General features: G+C 36.2%; 2 protein-coding genes across 3 annotated transcripts; both read right to left on the bottom strand.

Moving 5' to 3' along the window:
* Positions 1-476: 476 nt before the first annotated feature.
* Positions 477-5,618, bottom strand: LOC100252013 (chromatin remodeling protein EBS). The gene is made up of 5 exons (XM_002263457.5): positions 5,397-5,618; positions 4,924-5,266; positions 4,216-4,284; positions 3,069-3,204; positions 477-874 (listed from the first exon to the last, which is right to left on the bottom strand). Exons 1-5 carry the CDS (start codon positions 5,494-5,496, stop codon positions 848-850), a joined length of 675 nt encoding a protein of 224 aa, XP_002263493.1. The 5' UTR covers positions 5,497-5,618; the 3' UTR covers positions 477-847.
* Positions 5,619-8,516: 2,898 nt separating this feature from the next.
* Positions 8,517-14,990, bottom strand: LOC100257138 (beta-galactosidase 3). 2 transcript variants are annotated; one of them, XM_002263346.5, is made up of 19 exons: positions 14,461-14,989; positions 14,288-14,383; positions 14,042-14,154; positions 13,856-13,922; positions 13,653-13,745; positions 13,296-13,439; positions 12,874-12,962; positions 12,693-12,798; positions 12,228-12,315; positions 11,998-12,116; positions 11,540-11,704; positions 11,064-11,242; positions 10,878-10,987; positions 10,666-10,775; positions 10,193-10,303; positions 10,007-10,120; positions 9,475-9,677; positions 9,057-9,393; positions 8,517-8,900 (listed from the first exon to the last, which is right to left on the bottom strand). In XM_002263346.5, exons 1-19 carry the CDS (start codon positions 14,626-14,628, stop codon positions 8,772-8,774), a joined length of 2,541 nt encoding a protein of 846 aa, XP_002263382.2. In that variant the 5' UTR covers positions 14,629-14,989; the 3' UTR covers positions 8,517-8,771. The 2 variants fall into 2 exon arrangements, with proteins under 2 accessions (XP_002263382.2, XP_019073535.1); XM_019217990.2 differs by lacking the exons at positions 11,998-12,116; positions 12,228-12,315 and having other exon boundaries at positions 14,461-14,990.
* Between the last annotated feature and the right edge of the window lie 2,364 nt (positions 14,991-17,354).

Below are 17,354 nucleotides of genomic sequence, written 5' to 3'. Positions count from 1 at the left end.
TTTGCACCTGAGTGATTGAGAATGACCTAAAAATTATTTTTAGAATATGATTTTTTAATACCGTTTTTGAAAACATTTTCAAGCAAGCCTACTTTGTAGATGATGAGCTTGGATGCAAATACAGCCTAGACGATTCATGGACGTAATCCAAATGTCTGTTACAGGCACCTCTATCTAGAGTGATGAATCCAAGGGGGCAACCCTTTTAGCTTGAAGACGATAACCCTTTAAATCAAGACGATCGATGGAGAAATTAGAACAAAGAAAAAAAAAAAAAGGTGAAAACTCTATAAATTAATCCAATGTTGCGATTCTCCTTGGCAGGCATCAAGGAGTTTTGGAACTTCCTTTCTGAGGTAGCACAAAGATGAAGATGATGAAAATTTATCCACCCAAAATGCCAAAAAATGGTGAAATATATGTGATGGGAGGTAGGACGGAGAATCCAGAACAATTCGTAGAAATAGAAAAGAAGATGCATAAAAGAAACCCTTTAATCTATTGCTCTTAAAATAAGTTAAAAGAGAAGAGTTTGGACGACACACAAAACCCCTAAAAGGAAGAAGAAAAAAGAAAAGAACCTATATTTTACATAATTACAGGTGACCAAACACATCCTCGACCTTCAAAACGGAAACAAGGTTTTAGTGTCACTCAAAATCAAAACGATAAAGACAGAAGAGTTTCAAACCAGTTTCCCTTTGCCTATCATCAGCACACAAACACTGTTGCTTGCGATGCAGATACCTTTCGGCTCCGTGTTTGCTTCAACACTACTCTTGAGATTTAATGGGCTCCAACTCCAACATTAACTTCTACCTCACCATTTTGTGTTTGTATGATACAGTTACCTCCGCCGCCGTTTTGTATCCACCTGAAATATCCCCGCATCACACATCACACATTGATGTTATATGACAACAAGGATGACAAAAATGATAACATGGAAAGGAAACAGATTTACCTTCCTGAGCATCCAAGTGATCTAATTAGGAAATATGTTAACTTGAAATGATCTCTAGTTATAGTAATAGATGTTGATTTAGATCTCAAACAAGATCTTGGATATTGAGAGTGACTGATCCAATTCAGCTATCTGACATTTCTCAAAACAAAATTTTAGCTTTTCTGGTCACATTTGCTATTTTCTGTAAATAAAAAATAGCATTTCTGTGTGGCGTTGCCACTATCTTGCAATGGCCAATAACTATGATCGTTTGACAAACTAAAAAGAATAAAAATTGTAAAGCCAAAATTTTGATTTTTTTTTTCTCCATCTCATTAGCAAACCAAGCTTTTAAAAAATATTAGCAACATCCAAATCAATTTTCAACATAAAGTGAAGTTACTTAATGCAGGCAGACAAATATGAAAGTATAATTCCCCCCCTGAAAACTTCTACAATGCCCAAAACAATGCCATTTTGCACCTTCAAAAACCTACCAATTGCAAAATTATCAGTCTCCACATCACATGATCATCCTTTTTTTAATTTAAAAAAAAAATACAATAAGCCCCTCTCTAGATCATAGAGAATTGGTGAGAGCAAGCTTCAGTGTATTAGAATTTGAATTTTCTCTTATTATGAAAACAGAGAAGAGCCGGCTGTAATCTTTAATCGAGAAAAAAATGATTCAAAAACTAGACAGAAAGAGTTGGGAATATAGAATCATTAGAAAGTGGCATCAATTTAGAGAATGAATCTAGACAGAACACAGAATAAATGGAAAGAGTAAGCAACACGGGAGAATAGACGGAAAAAATTAGCAATATGGAGAATGAATGGAACACCATCTCTCTGCGTCAACACCTTCAGGCAGATATGACCAACTGCCTGGATAGAGACAGGGCTCCCTATACACCCTCTTTTGGCCTTTTCTTCTGCTAGCAACCCTCTTGGCAGACTATCACCGATTGCATGGTTAGAGAACAGGGATCCTCATCAAACTTCCTTTTGGCCTTTCTTCCACCAGCAATGAGAATCTCTCATCACTATTAACATTTTCTCAGTGTCAAGCATGATGTGGGGGGTTGGCATCTACAGCTCGGGCCAAACCAGTTTCCATCTTTTTCTGGGTTTGTATCCAGCAGCGCAAATATCCCCTCTTTTAGACAAGGTGGGTTTGGCATCATTAGGGATTATGATAGGGCACTTGGTCGTATTCCCTATTAGAAAACCATCAGGTGCTTCACCCTCTCTTGGCAGACTATGACCAATTGGATGGTTAGAGAACAGAGCTTCCCATCAAACCTTTTTTTAGCCTTTCTTTCAATATCAATTGGATTGTGTTTCGGCAGGCACAAAGACACTACATTTGAGACTAAGGCAAGTTTGGAACTCTCTGAGGTCATTCTAGGAAAGTCAGTGGTATTCACAGTCAGTTCTAATACTAATTTTTGTCATTTCTTCTAAATCAAAATCAAGATTTAAGAAATTGGTGACTTGGTTAGTACTACTTGTAGAAACAAGGGTTTTCAGATAGCTATTGAAAATTGGAAAGGTTGTCAACTAATTTATTTAAAGAATTAATTTATTGTTGAAGAGATCCACTTGGGTGTAGACCATATAAATGGTTAAAAGTTTTTCTTCGTGGTTGCGTGTTAGACATGGTTTTTTTTCAAAAAAAAATATTTTCTTAAGAATGTTCTTTTTTTTCGGGGATAAGAGTCTGAGATTATTTAAATTCATCCCACCTATCCAAAAAAAAAAAAGATTACTTAAATTCATCCCATTTTCACACTATTTTCTCATATATTATAAACCATAACTTTCTTTGCAATTTTTGTAAAATGCAGTTCTCTACAACCTTTAACCACTAGCCAGCTTTCTGCTCTGATTGAGAATTTCCCAGGCCAATGGTGATTTCATGGATGACAGGGATTACTACTTCAGTTTATTCTACAGGCAGATTAATAATTGACATATCAGATGAAACCTCATTTTCCAAATGGCATGAATGTCACCTTCAATTTAAAAACAGCTACACTAGATCAAAAAAACCAAAAAAGAAAAAAAAAAAAAAAAAAAAAAAAAACAAATTTGTTCATCATTTCAGTGAATGAAGTACCTTTGCGTCAGAGTGTCTTGATGCATTATGAGAATTCAGCAACTTCTTTTGATCTTCAGAAGAACAATTTTGGCAGAAAAAGTGCTCGAGTCTTTTAGCTTCCTCTGGAGTCATGTCTATACAAGCAGGATGAAACCTGAATCAAAAGTAGCATGCTGAAGATTGCTTTGGTCTAAGTGCATAATTCACAATTTACCCCAGAAATGGAAGTTTTTTTTATAGGATACTTGTTGGCTATTGGACCCTTTAAAATTAGACATAAATGCAATCACACTTACAAAAGGCATGTGAATCTTATGCCTTGACACTCATCCCAAAATTTGGCTCAAGGAGAACAACTTGAGGCTCAACCAAAAAGACTTCTTAAATTTAAGGTATACATGGGCTTAACATCCAAGGCATTGCAAAAGCCCTAATACTAAGACCATACATCTTTTAGATAGACCAAAAAGTAAGGTCATACTAGAGAATTTACTCTTAAGCTTATTCTTCTTATCTTTTTTCTTTTTTCTTTTATCTTTTATCTTTAAATTTTTTCAAATTAACAGGTTGGTATCTCATGACTAACTACTTTGAAGTAATTGAACTGCTCTTTGAATCTCTAAACTAAAGGTTTAGCAACTTATGGCGAACTATTTAGAAATGAAATCTTTTCTGAAACTCCATTTCACAATAAAAAGGTAATAGCAGTGTATTTAGAAGTCCCAGTGAAAAATTCTCTTTGTAAGAGTGTAGTAATAGGCATTTGAATCACTAGTGAACTATTTTTTAGTGCACTAAACTTATAGGCAACCACTTAGATAGTATAAATTGTTAGAACTTAGAAATATGAAGCTAGTTGGTGATTAATATGAACCATCTTCATCTTTTTAATTAATGTTCAATGTCCACTTCAACTAGCAAGTTTCATGACATTGTCACTGAGTGACAAATTGTCACTATCTTGTCAATAAGTTTATGTCCACCAATACAAGTACATAAATAATCACATACCAGCTTAGCACAATACATATCCTCATTGAAACTCTAATATTCACCCTATAATTCAAAAGTATATTCTGAGGAACAATCCAAATCAAGTTACAAAGAATCTGTCCACCAAACCTGAGACAAAAAATCTTAAACAGGTCCAAAGCAAATAACTCACCAATCAGTGCACCCCTCACACTGCACCATTAGGTCATCGGGGTTGTAAGGCATCTCGCATTTACAATACCTGCCACGGAAAATCGAGTGATAAACCAGAAAAGCCCAAATAAAATGGAATGAAATAAATTCAAAATCACAACCCTCAACTACCCATTGGAACTGAAATCTTAAATATAACCCATTTTCTTCAGTTAAAATATCAAATCACAGAACTAACCCCTCCAGAAAAGGAGAAAAACAGGCTTGAAGTAGGGAGTTCATCCTAATTCATGACAACGTGGAAATTAAAGCCCCAGCTTCCTCATTATCTTAAATTCTCAACTTAATTGCATCAAACTCACATAACAAGCCTGATAAAGATACAAATATGGATTCTTAAGGAGAAAATATTAATCATATCCTTGTGATTGAACAAATAGTAACACTAAAAGTACTAAGAACTAATATATTTTCCATATTCACTACATACAGAGAATTCATCATAGATTGCATAGCATCAATACAGAAAAATCAAATTTTCTGGAAACACTGATGAGATCATACAGAATGAATCTGAAATTCCCCCAAACCCAGGCGTAAAAACTAACAAATCTATTGGACACACAAATAATTAGCATGCCTAAATTTGTTATATATATATAAAAGAAACTAGATCATATTAATTGAACCAAAAATTGATCAAAATACCGGAAAATTCGAAACGTACACAGCCACTCTATCGGGATTGAATGCTCCTGTAGACGAATTGTACTCAAAACGACAGAAGAAATCGTCGTTCCCAACAGCATCAAGCTTAGTGTAGCTCTTGAAAGTATGAACCGTACACTTCCCCTCGATCGTATCGGCGCTCTGCACATCGTAGTGATCAGACAGAAACACCTCCTTGGATCCGTGAAATTGCCGCCTGCCGCCGATCGACTCCTCCGGACGGTAGTACCATCGCACGTGCACCTTCACGCTTCCTCTGCCGTCCGATTCGATCTTCTCCACTTTTGCCACGTACGACGGCTTCGACGAGTCCGACGGCCGCATCAGAACGCAGTCGCCGGCTGCAAAACGGGAACGGCGCATGTTAGCAAGAGTCGGCTCCTTGGGCGGCGTAAGATAGAGGAAATTTTCCGAAAAAATAAAACAATTTTCCAGCAAATGAAAAAAATTTCCGAGAAAATTTTGGCTCACCTCGAATTGTTTTATTGATAGATTTGATTGTGTAAGAGTCTAGGGTTCGTCTGGGAGCCCGGGCTTTGGCCATGAACTGTTGAACAATACAAACACACATGCACACGCTCGAAGACAAATCAAGAGAGAGAAAAAATAGAGAGAGATTGGCTTTTTATTTTTATTTTTTATTTTCTATATATTATTTTAGAGGAAATTTATTATCCGCTGCTTCGCGGGACATGGTTGGGGATTCATTCAGCGTTGAAAGTGCGTAAAATGGAATTGACTTGGGCCACGTGAGGGGGCATGATCGAAATTAAAGTGAAAGGGAGGGTGGTTTGTTTGGAGGATGGGTGTGGATCCACGTCGACCAGTGATCTGATCAAAGGCTAAGACAGCGTCGTACAACGTTGTTTACACGTTATGGCGGTGGAGTTGGGTTTGGGTTCTACACAGTTCCAGTCGCTTGGGTTACTTCCAGTAAGCCAGCAAAAGAAAATGGACAGAAATAAATATATATTTTTTTTTATATAAAAAGTGTATTTGTTACAAATCAAAGTATTTTGAATTATGTAAAATTATTTTTTCCAATTTTACGTGTGAGGGAAATAAAAAAATTTATACTTATTTAAGAATTATATTCAAGCAATCGAGCTTAAATCCTAGTATTTTGAGAAAAAAAATCACACCTAAGTCTAATTTCCACTTTAAATATAAGAATGTAAAATTAAATATATTTTTTAACAAGCTTCGATGGAAAATATTCTTTTTAAGAAATTGATGTGTCTTAGTTTTTTTTGTTTTTTTGGAGTATCAAAAGAAATAATTAAAAATATAAAATGCATTTTGAAAACTTTTGTATTATAAAATTATAATTAAGAATCATTTTGGGAGGAATGAAGAGGTCTCTGATTTGGTAAATGGACGGATAGGATGGCATGTGTCATCCACAAAAATCAAGGGCAGCTGATTAAAAGCTGCCGTATCTAGTGGGGCTGTATGTTGACTTAAAAAGGGGAAGTAGCATTTGTTGTTGACTAACGAACCATAGAATATTTATTTCCCTTCTTCTATGCACAATGCACGACTTTTTACAACATTCTTTCCTCCAGACCGAGAAAAAGAGGAAGAGATAAAAAAGAATAATTTTTAAAAAAAATGTCAAATTAAAAGGCTTAAAATTATTAGCAGAGAAGTCAATAATATTCATCATGAGGTTTTTAAGGCTTCAACTTTAGCTTAATTGCAACATAGAAAAGGAGGGGTAATCAAGTAAAAAAGCACTTGTAATTTTTATCATTAAAACATACAAATAATGGAATTAAAGTATGGAAAATGAGATCTGATGCAGGGTAATGACCACCTTGTAAATTGGAATCACAACCCCCCTAACCATACATCTAAAACAAAACCTATATACCAGATGACAATATCTGAATGGTTGACAATGCCAACTGGGTCATCACCCAAACTAGTGTTGTGGCGATGGCAAGGAAATGGGGCAACGGCCACAATCAACCTAACCTTTCAAACTTCTATGAACTAAGCTCTTTTAGGGCTATGTCTCTTTCTCTCTAACAAGTTAATGTCTGAAATGAAGCATGTGTATGTCTCTTAAAAAAGGCTACTTGACCTTTCAAACGGGCATATGTCTATTTGAGAGATGTCATATGCCGTTTAGGAAGATGACTGGGCAATGGGCATCGCTGTTGAAGCAACAATTTTTCAACATGCTTCTCCGTTAATCTTCATGTTATGTAATTTTGATGACTGAGTATAATAGCTCCATCCCCTATCGAGTTTCTTGCAAACAAAGGGAAATACTGGACATGATTAGATGGATGGATAATTAGTTCGATGGGGAAAAAAATGAAGAAGAAAGAGGAAGAAGTTCAGACTGATTCCTCTCTTGCGTTGCGTTAACCTCAAACTAATTATCCATATATATATATATATATCTGAGGACCAAGTAATAAGTCATTGACTCATGGATTTATTCCCTTTGGAATATGGAAACCATTAGTAGATACCTGTACATGATTTCCATGTGATGATAGCATCTCAACTTTTGCAGGCGCCACATAAGATGAGGCAGAGGCAAAATGTGCATTCTTTTTGCACTAGAAAAGGACAAAGGATGGTTTCCAAATCATCCTTCTGTCCAAAAAGATGGGCATTGAAGCAATGAGAACTAGGATACCTCCAATCACCATTTGCATCCCTTTTAATGCAATAATTCTTTGGTTGTGTTGTTGGCTTGGATACTTTGTGCTCAAGTAATTTCCCGAACACTACTGCTAACATTTTTTTCTGCACGACATGGAGTTACTAGAAAGGAATTCCATCAGTTACTGTCTTGATATTACTTACTGGGGAAGGATCTACCTTCAGAACTAGATAATTTTTCTTCATTTTCCAGTGTTGTATTATTAGAATAACTGATAGATCTCAATGTTGGTTAGTTTTCAGATGATCAGCTACCAGCCAGTATGTTACTGCAACAAAGAAAGATGAGCTGAAGCAGACCCTTGTGAAGTGTAAGGCTACTAATGGAAAATATCCAGATTCCAGTGGTTGGTAATGTGTTCTTTTGGATTTCTCATTTCTATCATCAAATTATTCTACCTCTGAATTGCAGAAACCTGCCAGAACCAAAGTAGAAGATGATCGAGTGGTCCTATTAGCAAAATGTTGTGCTCTAAATGAAGCCTGTGTTGAAAAAATAGGCCTTTCCCACATCTTTCTGTGCTCAAAGGACCATTAATATTGGATTCCTTGGTTGTTTCTGGAGATCCAGGATCAGGGCAACTTGCACCAATGTATTTTCCAAAAACAAGTGGGTCATTGTTAAACTAGTTCTTGCATTCCAACCTCATTTTTTTAGGCAGTGCTTAGGTAGAGAAAATAATGGGGACCCCCCAAAGTGTCCATTTGCCTCACAAAAAAGGCTAAAACTTTATGCATATTTTATGTGACTTCAGCCCCACCTCAGAATCCAATTCGTTAACCCCATCAGTTACTTCAAATGGGAAGTGTTCTATATGTGAAATTCTTTTATGATAATGATGAAAGGAGAATAAGGCAGGGACCAGGACATTTCCACAAAAACTTGTTAACTGAACCTCACAAACACCACTATTCCATGAAAGCCACCCTCTGAATTAAAGATAAATGCTTACAGCAACAAGTAGCTGTCAAAGTACAATTCTTTGCCTACACAAATGAATGTGACATGCCACAAAACTAACTAAAGTAGTCCTTTTTTCCTACACTTGTATTCATTTCACATTGTTTGCTTCTTTAGTTGCTGCTATGCACAGTTAAAACAAATGCAGCAGGCAATGGATATGTGGAGTTTGATTTCCTGACCTTATGTCAAACCCTTGAATTTGGTCAGGCATTACTCGTAGTGCTAGGGGCACAAACAGCTTCCACAGACAATTTCTTGAACATGTTTGGACATGGGTTTGCAAAGTTACTGCTTGATACTGCTACCGAGCACTTCTGCTGTCCTATGCATTTCTGGCAACAAGGAAAAGAGGGAGAAAATGAGGATCCAATCTATATATGAATTTTAAGATTTAGTTTTTAACTCAGTTCAGAATTTGACATTGAAATGGAAATTTTAGAAGCTTAGTGAAAGTGGACTATAAAAACAGAGAGGAGCATTTTGAGTACCTTCTCTAAGACAGCTTGTGACGTTGGAGCATGACAAGTTCCTTTCTGGAAATTCCCACAAGTCCCAGATGGAGTTCCAAAGCTGGCAAATTTAATAGCAGAAATGGATTGCCCAGATGCACAATGCAGGTGAACCTTGGGCTTGCTCATCTCCTCGGGTCTTTCTTGACTTTCAATATGCCAATTCTTAATGTTTGGGTGATGCTCAGAGACTTCAGCACATACAGTTGTGACAGATCTCTTCATGAAAGAAATCTTTGATGCATCCCCACCAAGTTCCTCAAAAAGTACCAATAGATTTTGGGTTGGCTTCAACCAAGACCGAGGAACATGGTACCTGGAAACACAAGATTCTTTTCCTTTAGGTACTCTTCCATCCTGCTTCATACCTGAATGAAAAGGCTGAGGATGTCCTTACCATCTTTGAGTTGGTTGACCACAACCAAATTGGCATTTTGTAGTTCGGAACGTCCCAGAGTAACTGCACCCACTGCAATTACCTTTGGCATAAGCAGTCCAATATCTTCCAATGCTTTGCCCGTTTATCCATACTTGACCTTTCCCCATGCTACCCATATCTAAAGCCAAAGGTTCGTCTCCATCTGGTGCATCAAAATAAGCCTGCACATTTCTACAATTTAATTTCCTTTTGGAAGATATTTCTACATGCCCAAGCACTATTTCTCACTTTCATTTTTATTGCTTAACAAAGAATCCTAAATTTGGATAGTAGAATCCATTACAGCTGACATTAGAAATCATTTATCATTTTTGTTGAAGCTGCTTTTTAATTTCAACCAGTCTCACAGTTGAAAATTGACTTTGGAAAGAAGATAATACAGGTATACAACCTACCATCAGAGTAAAACAAAAATTGGCTGTTTTGGATGTGATAGATTTTAGTGGTCGTTAGATACAACTCTAATACCATATGTCCATTGTTTCCATACCTTATACCATGTAAGTGGCTGTTGTTTCTGAGCAAATAATGATCCTTTCATCCAATCAATGTTTGAAATTACATTTGGAGAAACCAGATTCATGGCTTCTCCCTTGAGCCCAACCTGGAAAATGACAAGCTTATTTAGCAAAAACCGTCTCCTGATAAACAATGCATCATAAACAAATTCATTCACCTGGTATGACCATTTCTGCCAGGATAAATCCTTCTTTCCCTCATCTAGCCCATGGAGAACAACTGGTCCTAGGACTCCTGTGCTCCATGTTTCAAAATGTGGCCCATTGTTCTTCAACCATGACAAACAGAAACCCTTTTAAGTTTAAATTGGCCAAACAAATGAAAGACAGAAGGGAAGAAATTTTGGTTTTTGACAGAAAGATTGAAAGAAGTTGAAGTATCATAGTGTTGAAAATCTGAAAATAGACTTAACTGAATTGCCAAAACTCTATCATTCGTTTCAAAATTATATTTAAATTTCAAACCTTCTTCAGCAGCTCATAATAAACATTGGGTCTACTAAGCCAAGCAGTACTTTCTTGATTTGAGTGCAGTTTTACCATGGTTGCATTCAGGTGTTAGGAAACTAGCTCTAATATAAACTGCGATTTAGAGCTATCAAAAAAAATAAACTGTGATTTAGATACTAACTGGCAGTCCAACAGCTATACTGAGTACTGAGATTATATTTGACCCAGTCTGCAGGTTGACATCTCCTGTAAAAGTAAATCTCCTGTCTTCCCGAGTCCCAAAGGCAGAGCCTGCAATAGGAGCACAATGATACAAACTATCAAGTAATTGTGTACTATCTCAAAGAGATTATACATCATATTTGAAACTAATTGGTCAGCAAAGCTGTGTACCTGAAAGATGTCCATTGATAAATACATGCATAGCATGGCCTGTGGACTGGACAATGAGAGTAGGATGCTGGCCTCCATGCAGAAATGACTCAGACGAACTTATATCAATCCTGGATGGATGTGAATAGAAAGGTAAAATTGCAATATTTATATATTCAACATACTAGAAAATTTGATTCATCGCACCTGGTTGAATACCAGAGATAGTCACTGGTATCTCTGGTAACATTTAACTGTTCCAAGAGACCAACAACTGTGATAGTTGAATCATCATCAGCTGAAGATATATCTTCATTGAAAGTCTCCCATGAGAGCAACTCAGAATTTGTTGGCAACATTTGCATTTGGGATGTTTGAACTCCAACCTGCAACAGACAGAGATGCCTACATAACCTCGGCATGTATAAAAAAAATTAATAGTACACTACAAAGACTCATGCTAATTCATCTAGACTGCATTTGTCTGTACAGAAAATAATTTCTGGATAAAGGCGCAATCAACATTGTTGGCAAGGTCTGGTAATGACAATGTCTCTTATAAAGCCTGACATAAGATTAGGTCAAACTTTCTTGAAAATGGCTTGCCACAGAAAATAGATGAAGCCATTTACTTTATGCATAATCAAAAGCATCCCCTTACTACTATCTTCTGTTTCACTCACTGTGGCAGTGTTAAAGACAACATTTTTGCAGTCAGGAAGGATGCTGATGGACCATGGTGCCAAGTTGTAGTGCATGCTGTTAAATGTCACCCTTGCAGCTGATGTTGGATTGTAGTTTGAGAGAAAAGCTGCACAGCCTCCAGACTCAGAATAGAATACTTGTGCCTGAAAATGTTAACATCGAGTTAAATCTCAATTCTGAATGATTTTAGGATATTTTCAAAGCCATTTAAGGAAGATAATTTTTTCGATTTCCAACGGCATAGTTCAAGCGTACTGCTTAACAGGGCTGAAAAAGGAATGGTATAGCTTGCCACCAACAGTGTTCTTCTCTTCCTACCTCAAAAATGAGCACTTGGAATATCTCCACTTCTGATTCATGACTTACTAAACTTAAACCATACAAAGACTGAGTCGGAAGCCATTGAAGTTGCTTCAGAATAAAAATGATGACAAACCTTTGCATAAGTTCCTAAGGAAGTCTCAGCAGGATCAGCAGATAACAATGCTCGTTCACATAATTTAATAGCCTTATGGAGCTCCTTCAAATGACCATACTTAGGTTGTCTTATCAACCCTATCAAATCAGAATCAGGCACTAGTGAGTTAGAAGTGCAACAATTATATGTTGCGTCTACAAAACCGAAGGATGGGCCTTTCAGGTACTAAAACAGGCGAGTGTTCTCACCATATTCATCAATTGGAGCATCGTAGTCATAGCTAGTGGTAATGAAAGGACCTCCAGCTGTTCTTCCAAAATTGGTTCCTCCATGATACTGTCAGAAACGATACATAAATAAGCTTCATTTAGCAAAATGAAGCTCCCATGTCTATAATGTTGCTATCATTGGAGAGATGAAAAGGCTTGAAGCAAGCATATGCTCCAGAGAGCAATGTCAGTAAAAATGATTTTCGGTTGATTGCTTGAAAGTAGAGAAAGCTTGGAATTGAACAACTGCCATGCCTTCCTTGATATGCCAAGTTTTCATACATGTCCTTCTGTTTTCTAGGCAGCCAACAAGAAGTACAAGGAAGTTTTTTTCTACATTCCACACAATTATCTTCTGGAACTATTCATAGGTCTACTTTTCCATATTACCAAATGCATCAATATCAAATTAGCAAAGAACTAAGAAATTGAATTGCAACTGACCATGTAGTAATTAACAAAGGAGCCCCCTTTTTGAATGAACCGGGTGACTGCAAATGACAAATCTTCAACCGGCCGTTGTTGAATTGGGCCAGCAAATTCAGTAAACCTTTAAAAGAGAGAGACAGTAAATTTGCATTTCATGGTGTGTATCTTTGAGGGGGATATAGATGTCAAAATTTACCAGCCAGACCAAGCCTCAGTCCATAGTGTGGGCTTATTTGGTTTGTTTGGAGAGAAATAGTCGCAATAAAAACCATTGCACGTGTTAATCTGTCATCAAGATTTACAGAAAAATGGATTCAAAATTTTGCATCTTTGAAACTAACCGGGAGTTCAAGCCAAAAACCGCCAAACTTGCTCCTAACATACTTCTTCATTATTCTTCTTTCTCACAAACTTGTAAAAAGAGCCCACCAGATAACAGGGAGGTAATGCAATAAATATATACAAAATCCCACAAGTAAAATGGTTATACTAATAGTGATGAAGTTCAAGAAAACAAAAAAATAGGAAGATCGTTAAAGGTAGCTTCTTAATTTGTTCAAGGTTATGTAGCAAACGGGAGCGCTAGGTTTCATGTGCAAAAAGTATGAAATTGCTCACCACTGGATCAGGGGCATCATCTTCCTTGCACATAACCCATGGCACCCCTGTATCCATTGCAACTGCCATCTTTGCAGCCCAAGTCAGGTATGCATACCCAGGAGCTCCAAATGCCCTGCTTTCATGGCCATATTCATTCTCAATCTACATAAAGAATTGGTTGAAACACTGTTAAGTTTTACCACATAGTGGGACTCTCATCGCCATGACTAAATTAATCCTTGTTCTGCATTTTCTCCCCAAAATCTGAACTCAAAGTTTCTGACATATATAGAAACACCTAAAAAATTTGCAGTATTGAAATGCTTAATGTGCCATGGCGGACAAGAATAGGAAGGCAGAACCCAAAAACCAAACCTGAGAGATGATGATAGGGCCACCTTGGGACTCAAACAACTTCTCATTTTTCATCATTTGGACAATTTTCTGGGTGAACCTTTGCATTGCCATCTACATTATGGAAAACATAAACAACAAATATATCAGTAATTATCTAAAAGACTGATGATTGAAGACACAAAATCAATATATGCTTGTGCAGAATCCATATATAGAAAGACCTTGAAAGGCTCATTATCTGTTCTGAAGCTAACGCCTGGAACAAACTTCAACCAAACAGGAAAACCCCTGGAAAAAAAGCGGGTAAAAAATCAAACACCGAAAGGAAAGAAGAAAAAGGTGAATTTGAAAAGCGTAAACCCATTTCGTATCAAGCTCTATAAATCATCAAGTAATGGTAAAAGTACCCAAAATTCCACTCTGCACAAATGTAAGGCCCAATGCGAAGATGCACATATAACCCAGCTTTCTGGATCAGCTTGATGAACCGAACTAAATCATATCTCCCCTCAAAGTTATACTAAAACCCAGAAATCCGAAAAAAAAAATTATAAGAAGAGAAAAGAAAGATGAAATATAAACAAGATAATGAAAGAAAATATAGGTAAAACAGAGTAGAACTGTAGAGAGAGAATGAAGAGAAGACATAGTACCTTCCCAGGAGAAGGTTCATGAAGGTTCCAGAACACATATGTATCTATGGCATCCAAGCCCCCATCCTTGGCCTTCTGTATGAGGCCTTCCCACATCTACATTGTAGAAAAAAGTCAGGAAAATTCCACATTGCAAACACATTTTCTCAGGAAAATGTGGGAAAGTAGTGTACTTGAGGGGTGCTTCTGGGGTAGTGGATAGACCCAGAGAAGAGAATTCTCCTCTGCCCATTGATGATAAGAGCCTTCCTGTCATAGGTTACACTACACTGGGTCAGCTGAATACACAGAAACACCCACATGCACAGAAGAAACCACTTGGAATCTGAGATAGCTCCCATTATCTTAGACAAGAAGAGAGAATGGTTGAAGACAAATGAAAAAGGCAAAAGATATGTGAAATGTGAGCAGTAGAGCCTCTTGTGGTGTCTCCAGTCTCCGCAACAAAATTACAAACGAGGCTTCATTCAATTTGGATTCTTTCTTCCGTATTTTACTTATTTTTGGAAGCATTTACGCCCATTGAAGAAGGTGGTGGGAAACTTGAGAATAGAGGGTTGTTGAGAAGATTGAGATGTTTAGCATATGAAGATCAAAGAAAAAAAATTGCGAGAATGACAGTTGTTTGTCATTACTGAAGCTTTAAAATAATTTAAGCTATTTCTTTAAATCGATAGGAGTTACAATCACTTCAAATACATGGGTGAATTACGATGAATATTTCTTAAATAACATAAATGAATAAATAAAAGTTTCTTGAGATTGTTTGAAATTGGTCCTTGAACTCCCACACTCTTAATATAAACTCTGTACATAAGATTTTCTAAATGCCTGCTTTTCAAGACTTTATTTGAAAACTCTTTATATCTATTTATATAATAAAAATAATAATTCAAAACCTTTATCACTAAACAAAGAAATAAAAGGGTCCGTTATGATATGCAAAGGCATTTTTAGAGGATCATATTATAAAAATGTTTCATTAATCAAGTAATATTATATATCTAAATGTCATCACTTTGCCTTTATATATGATTTCAATCTCATATATTTATACATTCAATCCATCAATAGGTTCATTGTATATATAACTAAAAAAACATTAAAAAAAAATGAAACTATAAAAAAATAAAATTATTTTAAGTACGATATACTTCCTTTAATACGAGGAGAAAATTTTGAAAGTTTTATATTTTGGTAAAGTTAGAGAGGTAAATAATAGATACAATTGTCAAGGTTAGTGGTGATGAGGTTGAGGGCTATGAGCATTACGGTGTCGGTGAATAATAGAAGCCCGTTTGAAAATTTGACATAGGATGCTTTCAATTGCTACTTTATTATCCACACACGATACCCTTTGCCTTTTTTGACAAAATGGACTCTTGTGTCTCCCACAACACACCCACCCATGAGTGGCCCCACCCTTTCCACACCTCTCTTCACTTTTCTTCCCGTTCGAACAGGCCAATAATCACGTGTAACCAAAGGCTTCAGCGTGAACATTGAATATAAAGTAATAAAACTTAAAATTAAATAAATGATATCACTCTAAAAAAAAACCCTATTTTTATACATTCTTTGAATAGGACTTTTATATAAAAATAATATAATTTTAAATTAGACAATTATTTTTCCAAAAATCAATTTTGATGTAATTACATCATATTTGAATAATCGTTAAAGAAGTGATTTTATCTATCTTGCAATCTCTTGGATTTGAATATAGTTTTTAATTATTATCTTTTAAATATATTTTTAAAAAAATTATATTTTGATGAAGAACCTCACTACTATAAAACTTGATTAATAAACATTATTTTCAAGCTGAAATTTTAGCTTTTAATCAAATGGATATTGACATATTTTATTTTGGGATGATGACATCAATTTTATTTGAGACAGACCCATATAAATGCTTTGTTTGGGTAGAATATGATATGGGATCATCACTCATCAGTACATCAACTTTTTCCTCTCACTTTCTCTTTTCCCTGCACTAGTCGCTTATGCAGTGTCATGATCCTAGCATGTCCTTTTTTTATAAAAAAAAAATTATAACTTTTACAAGTATTTATCACGCATTCTTTTGGTACAATTGCTGGGCCCTAAAATGGATTGGTTTTTAGGGGTCTAATTTTGGCTTTCTCCGTGTAAAGGATTCTAAATTTATTTAATTTTCATCACCATTGAGGGAAAAAAACATATTTGTCAAATTGGTGTCTTTATCACAATTTCCCTTGAATTCGGCATTTATTTTAAAACAATAGAATTTCATAGTTAATGGAGGTATCGGGTTACCAACAGTGGCTTATTTTGCCAAGCACCGTTCACCCTTTGGCCTAAGCATCCTAAACACCTTGTTAGGACTGGCATGTTGCATCCAAACCCATCGATGCCCTGCCCTCAACTAAACACCCGTAACATAATTGGAATATCCAATCTGTGAAACCAAAGTTTGATTAATCTTGATTTTGATGATAACAAAATAAGGTTTAGAACTAATAATTATATTTCAAGTGTAATTAGACAAGATGATTTCCAAAGTGGCAATCATAAAGACAAATCAAGTCAAGAAAAAAATCATGAAGAAGAAGATCACCTCAAAGAGAAGTGTTTTTCAAGACCCAAGCTTCATAAAATCTCTTTGTAAGGTTATTGGTACACTAGGATTTCCATATATTACATTCTTTACTTATGCACCAAAATCATCCAAGAGTTATTTTGTTTTAAATATTTTAAGAATTGGATGATTTCATGTTTTCAACTAAAACCTTGTGTTAAATGTCTTTCAAACTTGTTTTAAAAGGTTTTAAGTTGAAAAAGTTGATTGTTGAGTCAAAAAACGACTCAACCAGTTGAATCGGGTGAGGAACCGGTCGACCGCAAGTTCAACCGATCGAGGTCCGGGTCGACCCCCAACTCAACTGGTCGAGGCCCGGGTAGACCCCCAACTCAATCAGTCGAGGGTGCAAAAAACTTTCTCTTTCTTCCAGAACGGTTGTTCAACCGGTCAAGGTTGAACATCAACCGATTAAGGTTCGGTCGAGGTCCGGTTGAGGTCCGATTG

The sequence above is a fragment of the Vitis vinifera genome, chromosome 3 (assembly GCF_030704535.1).
Source record: "Vitis vinifera cultivar Pinot Noir 40024 chromosome 3, ASM3070453v1".
NCBI classification, from domain to species: Eukaryota; Viridiplantae; Streptophyta; class Magnoliopsida; order Vitales; family Vitaceae; genus Vitis; species Vitis vinifera.
The sequence above is the reverse complement of the archived record's forward strand: the minus strand, read 5'-3'. Positions and strand labels throughout refer to the sequence as shown.